We start from the raw sequence: 22790 nt of genomic DNA on the forward strand, positions 1-22790 counted from the left end.
TTGTCTTCTCCAGTAGAGGGTAAGTTCCATGAGAACAGGAGTCTGTGTATCTAGTATATTATTGTTTCCCCACTGCTCAGCTCAAGAGTCTCAGGAGACCTCAACAAGTGTACATGCAATACATATAACCACTTAATTAATTCAAATGTTTATTTCCTATTACCATCCAGACCTTCTCTAGGCAGACATACCCATCCCAGCTAACCACGTACTCAACTAATCACCTACCAGGGCAAACATCCAGCAAATGCTAACCTATTCATCTGCCTTTTGTCCTACCCACCCTATCCCTCACCCATCCACCCACCCATTATTCAAATGCCCACTCATTTTCCCAGTGACCACTCGCAGAGCTTAACCATCTCCACACCTACCCACCCCTTCCTTCATTTGCCTCCCAGACCCACGCCCTCACTGCATGAGGGAGCTGGTGTGGGATTTGGGGTCCTAGGGAGATGCTCTCGTCTGGGACCTGGGAATTAGTAGAGGTGGGATCTGGGCTTCACTGAGAAGCAAGTGCTGCCCCTAACAATGACAAATGCCTTTTACTGAACACTTTAAACTATGGGTCTTCTACTGTGTAAGGGACTTTAGATCCATTTTACAAATGAGGAAATCAAGGCTCTGAGAGAGTGAGGGCCTAAGGTCACACAGCTGGTGAGACTCTCCCTATATCACTCCCCTCCCCTGAGACCTCCAATTAGGGGAGAGTTTGGGAGAGCTGAATGGGGGGGGGAGGTTGCTTTCTGATTGGCAACACTTAGGCGCAAAAAAAACCCATCAATTTTTTACTGAAATCAAGATTTTACTGGGCAACCTGATAGTGCCAGACTGGTTGGCACCTACAGCTCCACTCCTTACTGCAGGCCACGTGGGTTTGAGGCAGGGGTTGGAAAGGCCCCTAAGACCGCTTTCTCTCTGCTCCCAGAACACGTAGGGCCGAGTGCGCAGCTCAAGTGGTGTCTCCGTTGATGCAGGGTGCTTTGAGGGGCAGGGGCTGGCTCTGGGACCCCGATGTCCTGGGAAGAAGCTGCAGGCTCTGAATGGTCTCCCTCACCTGGGCCTGAGTACTCTCTATCTCGGCCAGGCGGCACTCCTGGGGAGGCAGCGGCAGTGGACTCAGAGCCGGGGGAGGGTTGCACCCAACTCTTGTTCCCTTACCCAGCCCAGATATGCCCCAGGGCTCGGGCAGGGGTCTCACCAGACTTTTCAGCCTGTGGCCCTCATTGGTTGGAGGATCGCGCTCTGGATCCAACTTCGCGGTCCTGTGGGGATCAGGGGCAAAGGGAAAGAGTCAGAGGCTGAGGAACATCCCTCCCGCTCTTGGTAGGAGAGTCAGGGGCTCGGGGGCGAAGCTTGGAATGGAGGCGGGGTTTATCCAGGCTGGGGGGTGGGGCCTAGATCAGTCTGAAGAAGGGGCTGCTGAATTAGAGCCTGGACCGTAATATGATGAAAGGACAAACCAACCAACCGTTGGAGGCGGGTCTTGGCTAGTCCTGAGTTGGGTCACGAGAGGGATGGGGGAATGCCCAGACTAAGAGATAGTGGGTCTGTCCCAATCTGTGTGGGAGAAGCTGACTGAGGGACTGGACGAAAGGCCCTCCCAGGTATTTGGGGCTGGTGGAGCTCAAGAGGCGGGTCTTAGGTGTGTTGGGGCGGGTCTTGCAGAGGGGGCGTGGCCGTGACAGACATGATTTGGGTGGGACTGACTGGGAGGCGGGGCCTGAGCCGATCTCTTTAATAGAAAGCCCACCTGGGGGCGGAGCTAGTGGGGAGTGCGGGGCTTACCCTTCTCGGAGCCTGGTAGCCAGGTTCTGAAGCTGGCTCCGAAGCTGCTCCTGCTGCTCGCTCAAGGCCCGGATGTGGGTGCCGAGTGACTCCACGAGGCCGGACAGCGCCTTCTGATCCTGGCGCAGGGCGGCCACCTCGCACTGCAGCTCCGTCATCTGTGGGGAGGGAGCAGCTGTAACCTGAGCCATCGTCCCGCCTCTTCTCCCCAAGGACCCTGACCTCCCTGTACCCCGTGCTCTGCCTCCTCACCGCCCTGCCTATTGGGGAACGATGCCCTAATTGTACAGAAGAGGAAACTGAGGCTCAGAGAGGGTTGGGTTATGCCTGGGTCACACAGCACAGCAAGCTCGGTATTTGAACCGAGACCTGCCCATCTTTCAGTCTTTTTCCAATCCTGTCTCCCCACTCTGTGTGCGGGCGCACCTGGGCTGTACCTCACCTTGCCCATGGGTCGGTGGGTGCCCAGCGTTTGGTCTCTGTCCCGTGGCTGGTCCAGCTGGCGCTGCCAGGGAACCGACGGCTTCCGAGGCAGCGATGCTGAGGTTCCGGTCCAGGGCCGGCCGCGGGGCACGGGTCCCGTGCGTAGGGAGCCTTTGGGTCGCGGCCGCGGCCCTGCAGACGGGCGGTGGCGAGCGGGGCGGCCAGCCGGGACGCTCTGCGTGCGCTGCACCGGCCGAGGCTGCCGCGGGGGCTGCTCCTCGTCCGGCCGTGGCCGGGCCCAACTACCTGCGCCGTGAACGCTGCGCAGGGACTGGCTCTTGGAGATGAGAGGGGTGTGCTTGGGGAGGTCTCGGGGGGCCAGAAAGCCAGGCTTCTCTCCTGCAGAGATGCTGGGGGTGGGATGGGGGAGCTCAGACGCTCCACCGGTTCCTGAGCGGACTGCATCTCTACCTCTGACCAGAAATAACCCCGCCCCGATCTTTTACTTCTGTGTGACCCTATTGCTGAAGGGATCACATTTTGACTTCTGATCCTGTCCTGGACTTCTGACAATACTGTCCCTTCTATGACCTTTGACACAACGTCAATCTAACCTCTGATTTCTTTCTAGCGTTGTCCCTGGACTCTGACACAGTGTTACCCTTGGCTTGAGCCTCTCTGTAACCTCTGCTTCCAGTTTGCCTGAGCTTGGCCTCTGCTCACAACTGTACCCTCTTCCTTCCCAATCTGACTCCGTCTTGTTCCCAGTCTCTGACCTTAAACTCACCCTGTCTCAGCCTCCTGAAAGAACATAGTCCCTGACTTCTGACCTCCAAAATGACTCTGTCCATAACCCTTGACCCCATCTGACCCTGGGCCCGACCTGTTTGCAATATGAACCTGTCCCTGACCCTTGATGATGTGTCTCAACATCCTTCTGACCCACTCTGACCCCTGATTTGACCCTATCCACAACCTCTCACTGAAACCTGCCCCTCATTGCTGACCACAATGTCACTTTCTCTCTGACCCCAGATGTGACCTCTCCCTGATCTCTGCAATGCTTAATCCCCACCTCAGATTCCAATCTGACCCTGTGCCCGCCCTCTGACTGTACTGTGAGCCTCTTCCTGACCCCGAGATGATCCTGTCTCCAGCCTCTGACCTCCATCCTACACTGCTTCTGACACTGACCCCAACGTGACCCTGTTGTCTCTGACCCCTGACATGATCCTGTCTTCATCTCTGACCACAGTTTGACCCTGTGATGCCTTTGGCCCTTCCCCTGCTCCTACCCGTCAGAACTGGATCAGACTTGAGGCAGGTAGGTTACCTGGAATGGACCTGGGCCGGAGGTGGTGCAAGACGCATTGGCACAGACACAGGTACAGGTCGGCCCTCCTCGATGGCACTCAGGATGGTGGGCAGTGGTTCCAGGCTGTCACGGGTTGCCTGGTAAAGCAATGCAGGGAGGATGCTGAGCAAGCTCTCCAGGACCAGAGGCTCCCTACTCTCTTGCCTCCCTACCTCATATTCTGGGCTTTGGGCTCAGGCCACACCTGGTCAAGTTCAGCAAAGATGGTACAAAGCTGGGCATGCAGGACTGCCAGCTGGAGGGCCAGGTCACTGCTGCCCTGGTAACCACTGGGTGCTGTGTGCACATCCACCATGGCCACCTGGTCCAGGAAGCGTTGCATGGCAGGTCCATGATCCTCCAGGAAGCTATTCATGAAGCTCATGTAGGCCTCCTTCTCACCAAACCTAGATCAAGGCCCAACTGGGTGGGTCAGGTCAGGCATCTGCTACCCCCACGGCCCCAGCATGGCCTCCCAGCCTACCAGGACTCACGGAGCATGGTTGGCGAGGTTCTGGATGACCTTGGCGATCAGCGTGAGGGTGCGGGCTGGGCCAGGTGCCGGGTGCTCTGGCGCTAGGCCAAAGAGGCTGGGTGAAAGAATGGCAGGACACAGGAGCCGCAGGAAGAGAGAGGCACACACTAGGCGGTACCCCAGTGCCTCAGAGCCACGTGCCTTGCATGCTTCTCGCCAGCCTGAGAACACAGTGCCCAGCTCTGCTGGGAACCAGCTGGGGCAGAAAAGACAATGGTCAGAGTGGGAGGATATGGGCATAAAGTTCATGGATGATCAAAGTGCTACGGTCAGGTGTCAGGAGACACCGGCATTCTGGGTCAGGATTGAAGACATTGGGGATAATGATGCTTGGGGTTATAGGTCCATTTAGGGTCAGGGTTTGTTTGTGGTGTAGTTATCGTCGTGACTTCTGGAGTCAGTGATCTTAGATTTGGGGGTACAGGTTCACATGAGGATGGAGGCCATGAGCTTGGGGTGTAGCTATGACTGGACATGAAATTGGGGTGCCAGACATGATATGAAATAGGATGGGATTGGGGTTACAGGGTCACCTAGGTTCAGAAATCATGAGATTGATATCCTAGATGGCATGGGATTAGGCATACAGGTTAACCTAGGGTCAGAGGTCAAGGAATTAGAATCTTAGGAATCCCAGTTACATGGGATTTGGGACACAATGTTACTTAAGGTCAGGGATCATGGAATTGGGGGTATGCCATTACTGGAGTCAGAGGTCATAGGAGTGAGATCCTATGTTAATTGGGGTCAGGTGGCATGGAATTAGGGTATGGGGTCACCTGTAGTTTAGAAGACAAAGAATTTGGTCCCAGGTTACTTGGGGTTAGGTAGCATGATATTGGGAATGGGTTGCCAAATTTAGCAAATAAAACTTTAGGATCAACAGTTAAACCTGAATTTCAGATTTTAAAAATGAACACTTTTTTTAGTGTAAGCATGTCCCAAATATGGTATCACATTTAACTGGGCATCCTGTATTTTATCTGGAAACCCTAATCGGGAGTCAGGGTTAGCACAGTGGCTAAGAGGCAGGGTTAGGCTCGGGTTCTGGGGCCCTGATTCTCACTCGTAAGAGTGGATGATGCTCTCAAAGACCTCCTTGCAGCTGTTTCGCAGTCTGATCTGGTGCTGGGGCAGCTCTGAGGCCGGGCACTTGCTGGGGTTCACCTCACAGTCCTCAGTGGAGGCACAGAGACGCCGCACGACCTGTCCTGCAGTCCAGCACAGCCAGAGAGGGGCCAGCCCGTGACCACCACAACCCACAGCACCCAGCCTCCAGTTCTATCTCCAAATTACTCTGGAGGCACCTAAAATCTTGGGAAACCCCTGATTCCTTCTAGGATCTGAGCATCCCCAGGGCACCACCCGCTACCAGAATCCAAGTTACTCAAGGATTCTCAGATCTCCCCTGGGGTGTCCTAGCCGGCTCAGCTAGGCCTCTGACCCCTGCCCCACTCTGCTTACCCAGTGTCTTTTGGAGGTAATCCTGTGCTACCAGCTTCATGTACTCATCGATGGCCTTGGTGGCCAATGTGTTTTCCCGGAACAGAAGAGCCTCACGGCCTCCACTGCGTGCCAGCTCTGCGGTGCCCAGGTCTGTCACCAGTGCCTGGGCATAGTGCGGTTACAATGCGTTGGGCGCAGACTGAGTCAGGGGGAATCCCTGCCCTTGGTGGGTCCCTCACCCCTGGGGCACAGGCCCACTCCTCATAGCTGCTGTCCAGGCCCAGCCCTCGCTGCTGGGGCTCTTAACAGGCCGGAACCTCCACCCCTCCAAGCGCAAACTTGGGCCTCGCAGTGCAGAGGCTCAGCTCAGACCCCGCCCCTCAAGCTGCCCAGCCCCTCGAAAGTGCCACTCTGGTATTGTCCCCACCAACTCCCCCCTGGAGCGCGCGATCGGTCAGCCCCTGGTCACCCGGGTTCGTCCCGTCGCAGCGCCGCACCTGAGCCCGGCCGGTGGCCCGCAGCACGCGCACCATGGCAGCCGCCAGCTCTTCCTTGGCCTGAGCGGACAGCGCGAGCTCGAGCGCCCCGCAGAGGCGCGCGTAGTGGAAAGTGAGGAACTCAGCCAGCTCCTTGTAGCGTTCAGAGGGCAGCACGCGCAGGCGCCGCGCCCGGATTCGTGCCCGCAGCGCCGCGCCCGCTGGCGCCCCGAGAAGCGGGAACCAGCGCTCCAGGCCCGCGGCGGGCGCGCGGGGGACGCCTAACTCTTCCAGCGCCAAGGCCACGCGGCCCAGCACCGCGTCCCCCGGGCCCGCTCCGCGTAGCCGCAACGACAGGCGACGCGCGGGCGGCAGCGCCTCAAAGTGGAAGCGTTCCGCCCAGAAGAGCTGGCCCGGGCCAGCCCTCGGAGTTGTGCGAGCCAGCAGCGCGCCGTCCAGCCACAGCTCCGCGCGCACTCCCGGCGCCCCCGCCGCCGCCCGGGGCAGCCCCTTCACTTCGTGCACCCACACGCTCAGCCACGTCTCTTCCCGCTCAATGTTGTCCTGCGGACCGGAGTAGGGGCGGGAGCGTGGCGTCTGTGCTCCACATCGGGCACCAGAGGTGAAGAACGGGGCCCGTGCTCCCAGGGGGTCGCTGGGCCCCTGGGGGAAGACAGTGAGGCCACGGGGGTGCCCAAGATGGCTATGCGGAAACCCTCTAGCTTTTCTGGGCTCTCCCGGAGAGATCAGGGCTCTAGGGCATGGAGGAGTAGCCGCGGGGTGGGGACTTGGAGACTGCCTGGGGTGCAAATAGGGCTCGGATTGAATACAATCCGAGCTGTGCAAGGGGCTGGTAATAGATGCAAGTGGGGGGGAGGATCTCGGAGTGGCTGCAAAAGTGTAGGGGGGCAGGTGTGTCCAAGGGGCAAGGTTTTGGGGCGAGTGGGATTTGGGGTGGGTGGAAGGGGCGGGGCCCGGGCTGTGGGAGGGGTCTCCAGGTCCGACCTTGCGCACTACCGACCTGACTAGGCTGGAAGTGGCGACGAATGTCCTCTATCCAGCGGTCTCTCTCAGCAGCCGAGCGACAGGAGAAGCAGCGGCTCCCGCCCGCCCACGTTACCTGTTGAGGAGGGGCATCCAGCGTGCGGTTGAGACCAAGGGTGGAGCCAAAGGGTCAGGCGAGGCGGAGAGTTGCCTGCACGTACCTGGAAGCAGTGGGGCTCCTCCAGGAGGCTGGGGTGCAGTGGCCAGACCCGCACGTCCCGCTCGGCGCCCAGGTCCAGTTCCGAAAGCTTGGCCAGCGATTCCCGAGAGCCCAGAGCACTGGGGGGTCTGGTGAAGGCGCACATGAACAAGCTGTCATTCCTACCCACTACCCCTCCCCCACCCCAACTACCCCTTACAGCCTGAAGGGTGGAAGTCAGGAGGGACTTGAACCTAAATTGGACTTGAATCCTCCTTTTGACACTTAATTCACTGTCTGAACTCCAGTCACACTGGCCTTGTTTTTGTCACTTCATCCGTCCTCTTGACCTTTGCACTTGCTGTTCCCTCTGCCTGGAATGCTTTTCCTGACCCTTTCGGCCTAGTTAACTTCCATCTGTCCTTCAGATCTCAGCTCAAGTGTCCCTTCCCTGACACTCCCAGACCAAGGTGTTGACTCAGCTGCAGTTGTAGAGTTATTGTGTCAGACTCTGCCCCCACCATTCAACAGAGGGCTGGCTCAATGCTAAGGGTCTTTCGGTGGCCCCAGCATTGCCCAACATGGGGCAGGACACAGAGGGCCACAGGGGATATTTGGTGAAAGTCAGAATTATAGGCAGGAGGAGGGGGAGGGGCAATGTTGAATCCCAGCCCCTCCAGCTCCTCAGAGACCCTTACCCATCCTGGGAAGCATTGGCTCCTAGCTCCGATTTGGCCTTTTTCTTCTCTTTCAGCCGCTTGAGCAGCCCCTGTGGGGAGGGGGATGTCAGCTGGGCAGAACCCTGTGTTCCCTCCTCAGCTCCCTTCCCCCCAGGGTGTCCTGGAAGATCTGTTGGTCTCGAGGGATCACAACCTCAGGCTATATTAGCAGGAATATTAAAGGCAATCAACAGCTCCCATTTCTAAAGCACCAATCATATGCTTTCCTACATTCTCTATGGACTTTTCATAAACAGCCCCAAGAAGGAGCTTCTCTTTCTGGCTCCGTTTGACAGATATGGACACTATGATCCTGAGAGGGTCAGTGACCTGCCTAAGATCACCCAGGAAGAGTCCCCCTTTCACCTCTGAAGGTCAGAAAGTCTTTGCTCTCCCCTCCACCCCCCACTTACCCGAATGTTGTGGACCTCGTTGGGGCCAGCAGCCTCTGGCTCGGTCTTTCCAGAGATCCGATCTGTGGGTGGTCAGGGGTGGAAGGTTGGGGGGTGGGATCATCGTGGATTCTGCCCCACCTTGAGAGGCTCCCAAATCCCCAGCCCCCATCTCTCAAGCTTACCTGGATCCCTGAGGTTCCCCAAGGCCACCTGGATGCTGCCCTCGGAACTAGCGCTCCCCACACGGGGCCTGCAAGGACGCTGTCCCCCCAAAAGAGTGGGTGGTCAGAAAGGAGAGGCAGGCAGACAGACAGAGGGAGAGGCAGACGCCTTTCTGTTATGCCCCCTCATCCCCTGCCGTTACCACTGTTCTGTCTCTCTTCCTTCCTCTCCTTCCCTCCCCTTGCCCAGGTGCCCCCTCTTACCTCCTCCTCACCCCCAAGCAGCACCAGCCTCCCATCAAATAGGGTGAAGGCCCCGATGTTCCAGATGGGCACGTCGGGTGGGGGGGCCTCTGGGATCTGTGGGGCAGGGGGCTCCAGCTTCGGCTCAGGCTCTGGGTAGAGGAGGAGGTGCTGGGGATGTGGGAGTCCTTTCTCCCTCAGAACAACCTCTCCACTCACCAAGGCTCATCAGGGGTTCCCTCCTAAGTGCCCCCTCTTCCCAACCCACCCAGCAGCCATGTCAGGTGTTGGACAAGCCTCCACCCCTCTCCGGGCCTTGTCTCCACTAACCATGGCTGGTGATGGGTGGTGGACACAGCCCCACCGACTATGTGCCCCGCGTACTGTGTTTACTGCTTCACACACCTCTCATTTAATCCTCCAAAAGCCATTCGATGGGCTATTATAACACCCATTTTACCAAGGAGGAAACTGAAAACACATAGAAATTGGATGACTTGCCCAGGGTCACACAGCTTGTGAGTCCCTGAGCTGGGCTTCGGATACAAGCATTCTTCTCTCTCTCTCTTTTTTAATTGACTTAGTACCATCTTTACACAAATCGAACATACACGCAAACGCATCAACAACTATGGAACTGTATCTATTAAACTTTGATAAGACAACACAAAAGAACTAACAAATAGCTAAGATGTTGCTGAATTGAAAGCATTTCCAATGAAATTTTAATTTTAAGAGGTCCATATTTACATAGTATGTTAAATGCTTCTGCATCTCATTTTAAATGCATGATAAATAAAGAACAAAGGCAAAGGTTGCAACAGATCTTCCGGGAGGGTTCAGCCTTGTGGTGGTCTGATCTCACTGCGAGAAATGCACTGAAAATGGAAATAACATTACTTGCTAATTTTCCTTCTTTCCTTTTCATAGTTTCCTTCAAGGAAACTAAGCCTTTGTTCCAGGGCCTGGCTGGCACTAACAGAGCCCATACTCAAGGGTCGTGTACATACAAGCATCCTTCTCTTAAGCAAGACAGTGGGCAGGTCCAAGAGGTTCAAAAACAGGACAGCAGCCTTGGTTCCTTACATAAATAACAAGTCTAAAGGGAAAAGTGTTCAAAGTTTGAGAAAGGAACAGAAGAAGGGCAGGGTTGGGAGAGGTGCAGTAGGAAGGCCTCCCAGAGAGAGTAAGTTTACAATGGGTCTTTTTTTTTTTTTTTCTCTAATTTCTTGGCCATGCTGCGTGGCATGTGGGATCTTAGTTCCCCAACTAGGGATAGAACCTGAGCCCCCTGCAGTGGAAGCGTGGAGTCTTAACCACTGGACCACCAGGGAAGTCCCCTGCAATGGGTCTTGAATAACAGATTGGGTTTTGACAAAGATGGAGGAGATCGTGGCATGAATGGCTTGAGCAAAGCCTGGGAGGTGGCACATGGCCTGGCCCAGGGAAATAAAGGGAGGGGTGAGAAGGGCTTGGAGGGCTTGGAGGCTGGAGGGGAAGGTTCAGGAAGAGACTAGTGCAGGGCTTTGGGTGTCAGTTAGAAGAGCTGGGGTTTTATCCTGGAGGTATAAGGAGCCATGGGAGGTGTTTGAGTAGGGGAGGAGCAGGTCTGCTTGTTAGAGAGCTCTCACTGGATGCTATGGCGTGGGCAATACCTGATACCGTGGAGGGGGCTGAAGGGATGCCTCTGCAAAATGGGAATATGAATGATGAGGATCAGATGAGCTTCCGGGAATAGGAGGGCTGGATCAGGCCACCCAGATTACCTGTCTGTCCCATTGTTTTACCACCAGGGGAATAAATGATGATTCCCACTTGTTCACGGATCACATAAAATGTGCTGAGTCCTAGGCCAGCGTTACATTCATGAGCTCCAATTCTCATGATATCCTTTACTCTTCTAGATCCCTCTGTGTGACACTTAGCCCCATGTGTCATTTTCTTGTTTGTTTACTGTCTGTCACACCCACTACACTATGAGCTCCACAGGGCAGGCAGTCTCGTCTGTTTTGTTCACTGCTGTGTCCTCAGTGTCTAAATCAGGGCGGGCCTAGAACGCAGTAAATGCTCACAGACCTCTGTTTGAATGAATGAATGAACGAATGAAATAATATATCCTTCAAGGCAGGAATCACGATTCCCATTTAACTTATGGGGAAGCTGAGGCTCAAGGAAGTGAAGAAACTAAGACACGGAGGCTGGAAGACAGGAGAGCAGGAGGCAGCAGAGATGGGTATCCAGGCAGGAGAGAATAAGCCTGGGCCACTGAATGTGAGGAGAGACCTACTGGGGCCAAGAGCCATTTGGCATCTGGACCGTGCTACCATCAGTCTATTCCCTGTCCCTTCCCAGGGCTGGACCCCCAGCTCACAGGTCCCTAGCCACTCCCACCATGCCCAGGCCCTGGGTAAGGGGGAGAGAGAGAAGAGGGCAGCCAGCCGGGCCCCAGCCACTTCCTGTCGGGCTTTTGCACTCCCCACAACTTCCTGTGTCTGTAAGGCTGATGCTCCGGAGGCAGACAAAACCCAAGCATCCGGGCCTCCCAGCCTGGGTGGGGGAGCCATGTACCTGAGATCTCTGGCTCTGGTTCTGACTCCAGCGGTGGGCTCTTATGCTTTCCCCAGAGGGTCTTGGATATTCGGAGGCGGCTCGAGCGCGACTCCTTGTGGGGCGCAGAGAGGACACGACGAAACAGCGAGCGAGGGGCCGGCTGGCTGCTGACTGTGGGCTCCTGGTGGCTCAGCGCCCTCCCCCATCCTGCAAGGCGGCCCCAGCGGGACCCTCCAGCCCCCTTCTCCCCACAACCTCCTGAGTGCCAGTGGTAGGAGGTTAGCGGCGATGGGGCTGCTGGCTGGGTTTGGGAGGCCAGGCTCGGCGAAGGTGGGTCCATGGCAGAGATTCTCCTGGGGGGATGATAGGGTGACAATTCTGCCCAGTGTCTGCCCACATGTTGTCTTCATCTTGGCCCCTTCCCTACTCTCAGCTCTGCCCCCAGGGAACCCCCTTGGGGGCCATATGCACTCCCTCTCTTACCTTGATTTCCTGACCAGCCCCAGAATCAGCAGCCGTCTGCACCCTGCCTGGCTTCCTCCCGCTGAACGCAACTCCACGTGACCCCGTCTGTCCCACCCCACCCCACAGCCAAGCTGGGAGGGCACAGTGGGGGCAGGATGCAAGAAGAGAGGAGGTGACAGAGCAGGACTCAGAATCTCTCACTGACCAGGAGGAAGCACATGCCCCTCTCTGAGCCTCAGTGGCCTCCTCTGCAAAACGGGCACATGCTGACTAAATGCTGGAACTCTCATCTACTGCTGGTCAGAGTGTAGACTGATTCATCCAAGTTGGAAAACTGTGGTGACCTATGAACATTGACCACACCCTTCTCCTCCGACCCAGCAGTTCCACTGCTAGGTGTACACCCAACAGACATGCCCACCAGCGCTATTCATAATAGCGCCAAATGGAAAACAGCCCAAGTGTGCATCTACTGTAGAATGAATAAATTGTGGTCTCTTTACACAGTGGGATATTATGTATCAATAAGAAGGATTGAACTCAGATGAATCGCAACGTTGAGCAAAAAAACCCAAAGAATGAAGAGTAAACACTGTGTGGTTCCATTTATACGAAGTTCCAAAGCAGGCAAAACTCTGTTTAACAATTCAGGATATTGGTTTCCTTTGGAAGGGCTAGAGACTGGGGAGGTGGGGAAGCACAACGGAGGCTTCTGGTAGCTGATCATGGCGGGTTTTTTTTTTTTTTTTAAATTGAGGTGAAATTCACATAATAGAAATTTAACCTGTTCTATTTCTTGAGCTGGGTGTTGATTACATGGGTATGTTCTGTTGTGAAAATTCATTAACCACACATTTTGGTGCCCTTTCTTGTATCTCTATTATACCACAATAAGTATTTACTTGAAAAAAGAGGTGGCCAAATGCTGTCCTGAGTAATAAGTGAGATAACTCGAGAGTCAGTAGAATCCTGGCCCACTGGCCCCAGAGTGGGTTTGAGTGCCAGCTGGTCCTTCTCTCACTGTGTGACCTCAGGCAAGTGATTTCCTCTCTCAGAGCCTTGGTTTCCTGATTTGTACAAGGTGATAACATCAGTTTCAGAAGGCTTATAATGGGACACTTTGTTTATTCAGCAAATGTTTCCTGAATGCCTACTAAGTGCTGGGTACTGGAAAAGCTACAGGGAACAAAATAAACTTGGTTCCTGCCTTCCTGGAGCTCACAGTACAGCGAGAGAGACAAATCTTGAACATGAATGCAGGACATTTCTAGCTGGTGAAGACTTGGAAGCAAATAGACAGAGTAGAGTAGGGGCTGAGCAGAAGTGATGCACTTTGAGCTGGAAAAATCCAGGAGGGCTGAGCATGAGAAGGAGCTGGCCATGGGAAGAACATGCCAGGTAGAAGGAACAGCTTGTGCAAAGGCAAGCGTGACCGGAATTCACAGGGTGGGATGGGTAGGACTGCCTTCGTGAGCATGTGACCTGTGCAGTCACCGGGCTCAGAAGGGCTCTGCATTGCGCTTGATTTAACTTTTTGGACAGGGCCTGCATGTTTCATTTCGCACTGGGCCTTGAACATTCTATAACCTGTCCTGAGGAAAAGGGTCTTCAGCGAGGGTCAAAAATCCTTTTCCTGGTGCTGGACATGTTCTTGCGGGTGCACATACCTTAGCTATGCCCACCTCATTCTTACCACACTCAGTCCACTCACTGCACATACAGGTAGAGTCTCCCTGTGTTCTACCATATCTCTGAGCCTGTACCACTTCACTGCATACTGGCCCCACTCCCAACTCCCTGCATTTTGGCTGGAGGACTTTCTCTTACAGGTGGAGTCCACACTGCCCGTGCAACAAGCAGTCCCAAAGTGCCAACACATTAACACTGTCCTGGGAGCAGCCCTCAGCCAATGACTATGGAAATTGGAGGATCAGTACTCCAGCTGCCTTGCCCTTTGAGTGGGATGACTCCGCGGTGTGTGACCGACACTATCCCCCAAAGGTCCCTGGTGGGATTGAGCTCCACGTGCCTCCCATACCCACATGCCTGATAAAGCACCCTTTCCCAGCTGCCTTCCCTTCCCTGTGTCAATTCCTTATTCCTCAGCTGATATGTCCTGGGATCACTGCTCAGAGAACTACTTATCAACAAGGATTCTTGTCCCAGGGTCTGCTTCTGGGCAACCCTAAACTAAGACAGAATGTGCAAACGCAGATGATGCATGGACACAGGCTTTCTTCCCATGGTCTCTTTATTGGAGGTCTGTGGCTAGCAGGATCGTTGGAGGTGGCCTCCAACTGGATCACCTAGAGGCCCTCCTGGATCTCCTAGAGGCCCTCCTGGCAGTTCTTGGTTTCACATTCTAAAAAAGACAAGGGAGTGTGAGGTTTGGTGGTGGGGTGGGTGAGGGGTCGTGGGGCTGGGTCTGCCTTCCTCATGGTGGCACCCTAGATGGTAAGAGGACAGGGGCCCAAAGTGAGGGGGCAGGTACAATGCCAACTGCAGGCCAGCCAAATGAAATGGAGTGGTAGCTTGAAGGTAGAGCTAGATAGCACAGGGATGTTATAGAGGCGTTTTTGTGATCATGATCAGAGGTTGGGGTGCAGTCATCAGGCTGAGGTTGTGCTGACTGGGCCTGGATTGCTCCAGCGTAAGGGTTGTCATCAAGGGTCAGGAAGGCTGGGGCTAGCAAGCATCCTCAGGAGAGGATTGTCTCTCTGAGACTCTGAGATTGTCTGAGCAGAGGATTGCAATACTAGGTTAGGGGCTGGACAGAAGCTGTGCAGGTAAAAGGGTTTTCTGTAGAGGGTCACAGTCTGGGTCAGTGTTGTGTGGATGGGTAGGGGCGGGGCTTTGGGTAGGGGGCAAGGATGAGGGCAAGTTTGGGTGGCTGGGATGAGGTTGTGCAGACAGAGTGGCAGGGTGGGTAGGCTATATTGCAAGCAGAATGACTGGAGTCTGAGTCTAGATTGCCTGAACAGACGAGCTGCAATGGGGTTCAGGGTCCTGACTGAGGCTGTGTGGGCACAGGGTTACAGGAAGGAGTGAGGGGCCTGCTGAGGTTAGGCAAACAGGCAGGGATCAGGGGCCGTGCTGAGCTTGTGTGGACAGATGGGCCTCAGGCCGAGGTAGTGCAGGCGTCGGGGACTCACCTTGTCGAAGTGCGGCCAGGTGCGCAGCTGGTTGAAGAGCGCGTCGCCAGGGCAGTCAGTGCGCACGAGCTGGCGGTGGCCGAGCAGCGCGTAGCCTGGCCGCAGGAAGCCGGCGCGCACAGCGCAGCGCGGGAGCTCGTCGCGCACCGCGCGCAGCGCGGCCTCTGCGGGCAGCTCCGCAGTGTAATTGCCTATCAAGGCCACACCGAAGCCGCGGGAGTTGTGGCCGAGTGTGTGCGCACCCACCCAGTGCCAGCCGCGGCCCTCGTACACGTAGCCGTCTGAGCCCACCACGAAACTGCGAGGATAGAGGGAAGCATGCACCACTCGGCGTGAGGCCCCGGCTCTCATCTGGCCCTCTACCCCAGTTTCCGCACCTGTGCCAAGGGCCGCCGCCACCCCAAGTCCCGCCCGGTCGCGCTGACTCTACCCCGTCCAGCCGTGTCCCACTCCCCGACCTAATGCCACCCCAGAAACCGTCCCGTTTCTCTGGATCTGCCCCCAACATTGGCCTCATCTCTTTCTACCCAGCTCCCTCCCCATTGTCTCAAGTCCAACTCCTGCCCAATTCAGAGCCCTTTTCTGTTTTAGGTCATATCCCATCACTGCCCCGTCCCAGACTCAGCCGCTACCACAGGTCCTGCTCCTCTCCCAAGTCCGGACTCCTTTCCTAGTTCCCACCCCAAACTCGGGAATCCCACTGTTGAGCTATTTCTGGTCCCTGTTAAGGCCCGGACCCTAGTCTAGGCCGCTCCCCTCTCCACATTGGCTCCACCCACCCTAAACTCCTTGCCAGCTTCGCTCAGGTCCAAACCCCGCCCCCTCAGTCTGGCTCTGCGCCCCCAGGCTCTACACTGCACCACCACTTGGTCCGCCCTGCCAGCGACTTGCAGGTTGCCGCCCACCTGTAGCCTATGTCGTCCCAGCCGCGAGTATACTGGTGGAAGCGCTGCATAGAGCGCATGTCGGCGGCGCAGCGCTCAAAGTCCGTGCAGGGTGACGCGGGCATGTATGTGTGGTGTACATACAAGAACCCGAGCGGCAGCTGCAGCGGCGTCGGACGGCCCTGGTACGGGGCCGCGCCCCAGCGGCAACGTGGGTGGATGGCTGGACACCCTGAGAGGAAGAGAGTCCAGCACGGGAGTAAGCAAGCGTTTCTCTGCCTGCCGCCTCCTCCCACACTAAGAGTGCATATAAGGATCATCCCTTCAGTCTCCTCCCAGATTTGGGGACAGTTCAGTCTCACACCACACTGGCCCCCATTGGGATCTAACTTAACTAAATCTCACAGCATCCTAGTCCTGTTGGCCTCCCAGCCAAAGCCCTTATTGCCCACTCTGGAATCCCCCAGTCCTATATCCTCCTGACCTGTGGGGCACTGAGAATGTCTGTATATGTGAGAAGGAGCATTACAGGGGGTGGGGGCCCTTCTCACCTAGGAAGGCCTCAGTGAACTCCTTGGTAGCGTGGGTGGCCACCTGTGCCAGCTGTTCTTGGCTCATACCCTGAAGGTGAGGGTGTGCTGGCTCCAGTCTCTGCAGCAGGATGAGGGCCCCCCATACCTGCTGGGTCAGAATGGGAGTTGGAGTCAGAGCAGCTCCGTTCTGCCGTCGGAAGTTGCTGCGAAATCCTGGGTCTCCCGCTACCCCGGCTCCATAGTACTGGCTCAGCAGGTGGCTGAGGGGTGGCCGGGGCTCAGGGGACCGGCTCAGGTAGTCTCCAAGGAGGGCCCCATCCAGGGCACCATTGAGGAAGGCCGTGGTGAGGGTTGATGCTTCAGGGTCCAGGAGCGTGAAGGTCCGGGGAAGAGAGAGCTGGTCCCAGCAACCCTCCGTTCCCAGTGAATGGCTCCAGGTCTGAGGGCCCTGGAGGAAGTTCAGGCCCAGGTCTCTGGCCAGGGTGACCACTAGGAGGCTGTCCACAGTGGTTGGGAACTTGGCTTTGGTATCTGCTGAGGAGGCTTGGACATCTGGAGAGGTGACTTGGACATCTAGATCTGTGGCTCTAACATTTGGAGACACAGCTCCGACATCTGCCCAGGTGACATCTGAAGAGGTATCCCTGAGTCCTGGGGAGGTGGCTCTTACATCAGGAACCGTGGCTCCAAAGTCAGGAAAGGTGACGTCAGCATCCGGAGGGGTGTCCGTGCTGTCTAAAGGCAGGTTTACGACCCTGTTCCCCTGCAGCCCTGCCTCCAGCCCTGCCAGAAGAGGCTCCACAGCCACGGTTGAGCCATCGGACGCCAGCACCACCCCGCATTCCTTCCCGTCCCACACACCATGTCTCGCCACCTCCATGGTCAGGCCTTGAAGCTCTGGGCTCAGTGAAGGAGGATCCAGCATGGTGGTCTTGAGACTCTGTTCCTCCAGCAAGAAGTGTTGGAGAGGGTTGTGGGCACAAGAGTCCTGGGCTGACAGCAGCCATGCAGAGGCAGTGTGGCCAGCCTCGGTGGCTGGTGCCTTCTGCTCGAGCTCAGCCAGTGCCTGGATGACAGAGTCCATGAGCAGGGGCAGGGTCGCTGAAGGAGGAGGGATGGTATTAGCCCAGCAGCCCAGCACCACCTGTTACTGAGCCTCCCCCTGCCGTTTCTACATCTTCTCAATGCCCCCTGCTCTTTGTTGGGCAATCATTGTCCTTGTGTAGGTGAGGAAACTGAGGCACAGACAACAGGTTAAGGAGCTTAGACTATCAGCGAGCACTGGGGAGCCATGGCAGGTTCATGAGCAGGAGAGATACATGGCCAAGTTGGAATTCTGATTGCTCCTTTGAGTGCCGTGTGGAGAATAGATTTTGGGGGGACCAGAGTAGAGAAGGGGAGAGAGTTTGGAGGTAAGCAATGAAGGTGGCTGAAGCCAGGATGGTGACGCTGTGATGGACAAGAGTGGTCAGAGTCTCCAGATATTTTGAGGGAAAGATGGACCGTTTTTCATGATGAATTGGAGTTTGGGGAATTTTAGAGGGAAAGGTGTCTCAAAGGATGTCCAGGGGAGGGTGGGCCTGTGCCTTGTGGGAGAAATATCTATGGCTGAACTTAGAACTTAGAAGTCTGGGACTCAGAGCTGGGGTGTGTTGTTGAATAATTAAACCTTTACTATGTGCCAGGCACCATTCTAGGTGACTTATATAACAACCCAGTCAATCTTCACAAGGACCCTATGAACGTGGAGAGGTTAAATTATCTACCTAAGATCACATAGCTAGGAAGTGGCAGAGGCAGGATTTGAACACAGGAAGTCTTAATCCTTACACTCTGCTGACTGCTGGAATTCAGGTTCTTCTCCAGACAGTTCACTCAGTGATTCATCTATAACTTTGTTCTTCTCTCTGCCTAAAATATCCTTTCCTGCTTCACCACCAAGTAAAATTCTTCTTCCTGTCCTAGATCTACATCCCCTCCTGCAGGAAGCCTTCCTGATTTTTGCTCTTTTGGCCCCAGTTTCTTCCCCCAACCCTTGCCCTGATCCTATGGGGCTGGGAGCATCTGTGTTCCCAGACTGGAGGTTCCTTGAGACTGGGGCCTCCTGGATCTAGCCTCACCCTGTACAGGGCTGGACACAGCGGGGCAGCAGTATACTTCTGCTGAAATAAGAGTCCTGGCCTCAGGCCTCTGCCTTTTGACCTACCTGTGCCTGGCTCCGGCTGCAGCAGCAATCCGTACAGGATCCATAGGATAGCCTGGACCACCATTGTGGGCTTCCAGTTTCCAGGGGAAGTATCCAGTTTACCTCAGTGGAGACTTTGGCAGAGCTGGAAGGAGACAAGCATGGAGAACTGAGAGTGCCTTTGGCTACTGTCAAAGTCCAGCGGTGAATGACACGGCTGCCACTTGCAGAGCTGTGGGCGGGAGGCAGTGGTGGCGTGGGTACAGAGTGCCCTGGCTCAACGTCATCTGGGTCTCAGGGGCTTCCCCCATCCTATCCTGTTCCTCCCAGGGTGAGGTCAATGGTCAGTAAGCCAAGCGCATTGCAGGAGTGGCCTGGAAACTAGGTAGTTCAGATTCCAGCAAACTCTGCCCATTCCCCAGGAGAGGTAAACTGAGGCTAATGCAGCGATCCACCCTTCCTATGGTGATCGTTCTGTAGCTGCTTCTGGCCACCAGAGGGGACTCTCAGGTGCCTGCCCGACTGGTAAGACTGGCTGTGATGAGGGTGAGGAGAGAAGGAGAGGCCTGAACTCTGCACTGCCGCACTGCCGTCTGCCTTCTTTGATGTCAGCACTTTAGCCTCAGGCAGAGGTTGAGTGCAGGGGATGAGGATTGTTTTTGTTGAAGTAGCGTAGGGGGACCTGAAGATGTCATCTCTCATCTCATTCCAGCTCCGGATCCCAAGCTACCAGTGGTAGTTGAGAGCAGGAATTGGGCTGGGGTGTTTGGGACCCTGGCTTTGTCCCCGGAGCGGACTTCTGGGCTCACCTGGGTTGGCAGTGAGGGGTCCTCCCTCTTCCTCTAGTGCCTGTGGCCAAGTCCTGCTGAAGAGAGCCCTCCTCCTCTTTATCCAGCATCAGGTGGGATGGGCTTATCATGGCTGGGGCTGCCGTGTAAATTACTTCACTGTTGGCCTCCCATCTCGAAACTAGCCTGGGGAATTTCCAGGAGACCCACCGGCCTGAGCACTCAGCACAGGGCGGGCCTTGGGCGGGCCTGGGAGTGCCCAGGCTAAGCCAGGCCTGGGATTCCCCAGGGGACCTACTTAGATATTGAGTGTCCTCTTTCTGGGCACTCAGCATGGCCTAGCACAAAGCTGGACACACAGTAGGGGCTCACAGAGTTAGATGCTAAGAGAGGAGGATGAATAGAGGCTGCTCCCCAGGAGATTCTGAGGAAATCTCCTCCTCCATGTCCCAGTTTCTGAGGATTTGGGGTCAGGGGCTCTGCCTCATAGAACCACGTGGAAGATGTGGGCTGTGTGTCCATCCGGTGCAGGACTAGAGTGAGGAGAGTGAGGGTGTAAAATTTAAGGTGGTGCCGAAAATCTCAGCCATCAAGATAAATAATATTCTAGCACCATGTTTTAAAAGACTAAAAGAAATGCAAAAAAAATCCATGATGAACAAAATATCAACACTTTAATAAAGACAGGGTCAGGGGCAGTGCTGTGCTTAGACATCTTGGAGCCAGAAGTGAAAGGAAAAATCGGGAATTCTGATCCTGTCTTTGTGCCTCCCTTGCTTTACCTTCATCCAGGCCCTACATCCACCAGGGGGTAGCCCCCAGGATGTTGCGGGGTAACTGTCACACGAGATCCTCACCTAATGTCTGCTTGGTCTGGGAATGACCTTGATGTGGCATCATGGACCTTGGGTTTGTCCCTCTGATTCTCCCACTGATTGTGGCTGTGGAGAGACCCTTACCATTTTATCTAACTGCCAATTTATGCTCATTTTACCCAGCAGGAGGGTGAGCTCAGAGATGTTAAGTAACTTGTGCTAGGTCACATAGCTAGAACCTGGGGAAGGCTCCAAGACCAGTGCATGTTTTCACTATCCTGTGGCTAGGTCAGGGTCAGAGTAATTATGACTCTTCATGCTGGGCAAGTGTTTGCAGACTGGCTACAGAGCAACTTCACACCCAGTAATTCTTGGGCCAGCCAGATGGGCAGCCTTGATACCTGTTTAAACCTTGAAGTTTGTGGTAGGAGCTGGGTTGTATTGGAGTCAGGGACATGACATGGCCAGCCAACATTTCCCTCAGGGTCTATCTGGGATTTGTGACATTCTTGGGTAGGACCCTTCCTTCAGGAAGGCTCCTTGATTACCCCCGGCTCCCCACTTCTCCCATTCTGGCTCCCTAGCCCGGGATTCCTACCTTTGACCCAGACCTGTCCATACAAGGTCTAGAGTTTCTCTGTCTGGTTCCATCTCCCCCAGACTAGGAGATGTTGAATTCTCTTGGGATGTCCAGAAATGCCCACCACAGGTCAGGGACCAGATGGGTAGCAGGGAGTGACTGTTGAGTAGACCTGATTGAGGATGTGGGGTCAATGTGAGGTTAGGCTCTGAAACACACACATGCAGACACCCACACACCAACGCACCTGGTCTTGGCTGGGCCTGGGAGGCAGCACAAAGGCTGGGATTCCCATGATGAGTCATTCCCCGCCCCTGCTTCCTTCCCACTTCATGAGGCCCACTGCCAGGATATGTCAAGGCCCCTCCAGGCTGCAGACAGACCAGGGGTCTCATAAGAGTACCCAGGGCCTGGGGTCATCTCTAATGGAGGTAGCATTGGCACAGAAAGACAGAACCCTGGGCTCTGGATCTGAAGTGAACCTGGGATCGAGGCCAGAGGCCAGAGGCCAGAGGAAAAGGAACTTGGGGCGGGGCGGGGCAGGGCTGGGCTTGGGGCCAAGATCAGAGTTAATAACATTCATTTTGGTAACAGTAATGATAATAATAATGAAGACCCTGATAATAATAATAAAAACTTGTGTGCAGTTCTCTGAGATAAGATTTTATATGCCTACATTTTTTTAAATTTAATTTTTTAAATTGAAATATAGTTGATTTACAATGTCGTGCCAATCTCTGCTGTACAGCAAAGTGACTCAGTTATACACATAGAGACATTCTTTTGTTTTTTTGGCCACACCTTATGGCATGTGGGATCCTATTTCCCTGACCAGGGATTGAACCTGTGCCCCCTGCAGTGGTAGTGCAGAGTCTTAACCACTGGAACGCCAGGGAAGTCCTGAGACGTTCTTTTTTAAAATATTCTTTTCTATTATGATTTATCACAGGATACTGAATATAGTTCCCAGTGCTATACAGTAGGACCTTGTTTATTCATCCTATATATAACAGTTTACATTTGCTAATCCCAAACTCCCAGTCCTTCCCTCCCCCACCCCCATCCCCCTTGGCAACCACAAGTCTGTTCCCTATGTCTGTGAGTCTGTTTCTGTTTTGTAGATAGGTTATTTGTGCCATATTTTAGATTCTACATATAAGTGATATCATATGGTATTTGTCTTTCTCTGACTTACTTCACTTAGTATGATAATCTCTAGTCATATCCATGTTGCTACAAATGGATTATTTCATCCCTTTTTATGACTGAGTAGTATTCCATTGTATATATGTACCACTTCTTCTTTATCCATTCATCTGTCGATGGACATTTAGGTTGTTTCCATGTTTTGTATATGCCTACATTTTAAAATTCAGCTCTGGGTTTTGTGAAGAGATGTAATATTCCATTGTATATATGTGCCACACTGAAGAGATGTTTTAAAGCAAGACTAGGCAAACCACAGCCTATGGATTGACTATCTCTTTTGTAAACAATATTTTTTGTTTTTTTTTCAAGGTGAAATTCACCTAACATAAAGTGATGTTTTTATTATTTTTTAATTTTTTCACACCTTTATTGGAGTATAAATGCTTTACAATGTTGTGTTAGTTTCTGCTATATAACAAAGTGAATCAGCTATATGTATACATATATCCCCATATCCCCTCCCTCTTGAGCCTCCCTCCCACCCTCCCTATCCCACCCCTCTAGGTGGTCACAAATCACCGAGCTGATCTCCCTGTGCTATGCAGCTGCTTCCCACTAGCTAACTATTTTACATTTGGTAGTGTATATATGTCAATGCTACTCTCTCACTTTCTCCCAGCTTCCCCTTCCCACACTGTCCTCAAGTCCATTCTCTACATCTGCGTCTTTATTCCTGCCCTGCCACTAGGTTCACCAGTACCGCTTTTTAAAATTCCATATATATGTGTTAGCATACGGTATTTGTTTTTCTCTTTCTGACTTATTTCACTCTGTATGACAGACTCTAGGTCCATCCACCTCACTACAAATAACTCAGTTTCATTCTTTTTTTTTTGCAGTACGCGGGCCTCTCACTGCTGTGGCCTCTCCCGTTGCGGAGCACAGGCTCCGGACGCGCAGGCTCAG

General features: G+C 54.3%; 2 protein-coding genes across 5 annotated transcripts; both read right to left on the bottom strand.

Moving 5' to 3' along the window:
- Nucleotides 1-785: 785 nt before the first annotated feature.
- Nucleotides 786-11787, bottom strand: RASAL3 (RAS protein activator like 3). 4 transcript variants are annotated; one of them, XM_065874090.1, is made up of 19 exons: nucleotides 11292-11613; nucleotides 9027-9038; nucleotides 8745-8875; nucleotides 8502-8580; nucleotides 8338-8399; nucleotides 7904-7974; nucleotides 7228-7354; nucleotides 7044-7142; nucleotides 6044-6586; nucleotides 5565-5709; nucleotides 5196-5311; nucleotides 5131-5147; nucleotides 4060-4317; nucleotides 3771-3972; nucleotides 3545-3663; nucleotides 2231-2621; nucleotides 1789-1946; nucleotides 1202-1265; nucleotides 953-1096 (listed from the first exon to the last, which is right to left on the bottom strand). In XM_065874090.1, exons 1-19 carry the CDS (start codon nucleotides 11611-11613, stop codon nucleotides 953-955), a joined length of 3060 nt encoding a protein of 1019 aa, XP_065730162.1. The 4 variants fall into 4 exon arrangements, with proteins under 4 accessions (XP_065730164.1, XP_065730162.1, XP_065730165.1 ...); XM_065874092.1 differs by lacking the exons at nucleotides 5131-5147; nucleotides 9027-9038 and adding an exon at nucleotides 11757-11787 and having other exon boundaries at nucleotides 786-1096; nucleotides 4060-4296; nucleotides 5167-5311; nucleotides 11292-11626; XM_065874093.1 differs by lacking the exon at nucleotides 5131-5147 and having other exon boundaries at nucleotides 4060-4296; nucleotides 5167-5311; nucleotides 7228-7358; nucleotides 7941-7974.
- Nucleotides 11788-14040: 2253 nt separating this feature from the next.
- On the bottom strand, nucleotides 14041-20177 carry PGLYRP2 (peptidoglycan recognition protein 2). Its single transcript, XM_065873778.1, has 6 exons — nucleotides 20138-20177; nucleotides 18514-18615; nucleotides 16326-17408; nucleotides 15796-16006; nucleotides 14891-15188; nucleotides 14041-14100 (listed from the first exon to the last, which is right to left on the bottom strand). Exons 1-6 carry the CDS (start codon nucleotides 20175-20177, stop codon nucleotides 14041-14043), a joined length of 1794 nt encoding a protein of 597 aa, XP_065729850.1.
- Nucleotides 20178-22790: the final 2613 nt, after the last annotated feature.

The sequence above is a fragment of the Phocoena phocoena genome, chromosome 3 (assembly GCF_963924675.1).
Source record: "Phocoena phocoena chromosome 3, mPhoPho1.1, whole genome shotgun sequence".
Taxonomy (NCBI): domain Eukaryota; kingdom Metazoa; phylum Chordata; class Mammalia; order Artiodactyla; family Phocoenidae; genus Phocoena; species Phocoena phocoena.

What these genes read in the sequence shown, in the direction of transcription:
- RASAL3 (XM_065874090.1), bottom strand. Translation starts at nt 11,613, where the DNA reads ATGGACCCACCTTCGCCGAGCCTGGCCTCCCAAACCCAGCCAGCAGCC. An exon ending in GGGGAACCTCAGGGATCCAG is followed by an intron (nt 8,400 to 8,501) that starts GTAAGCTTGAGA and finishes GACCACCCACAG; the next exon opens with ATCGGATCTCTGGAAAGACC. An exon ending in GCCACAGGCTGAAAAGTCTG is followed by an intron (nt 1,097 to 1,201) that starts GTGAGACCCCTG and finishes CTGCCTCCCCAG; the next exon opens with GAGTGCCGCCTGGCCGAGAT.
- PGLYRP2 (XM_065873778.1), bottom strand. Translation starts at nt 20,177, where the DNA reads ATGCCACATCAAGGTCATTCCCAGACCAAGCAGACATTAG. An exon ending in GTTCACTGAGGCCTTCCTAG is followed by an intron (nt 16,007 to 16,325) that starts GTGAGAAGGGCC and finishes TCTTCCTCTCAG; the next exon opens with GGTGTCCAGCCATCCACCCA. An exon ending in CCTGGCCGCACTTCGACAAG is followed by an intron (nt 14,101 to 14,890) that starts GTGAGTCCCCGA and finishes TGTCTTTTTTAG; the next exon opens with AATGTGAAACCAAGAACTGC.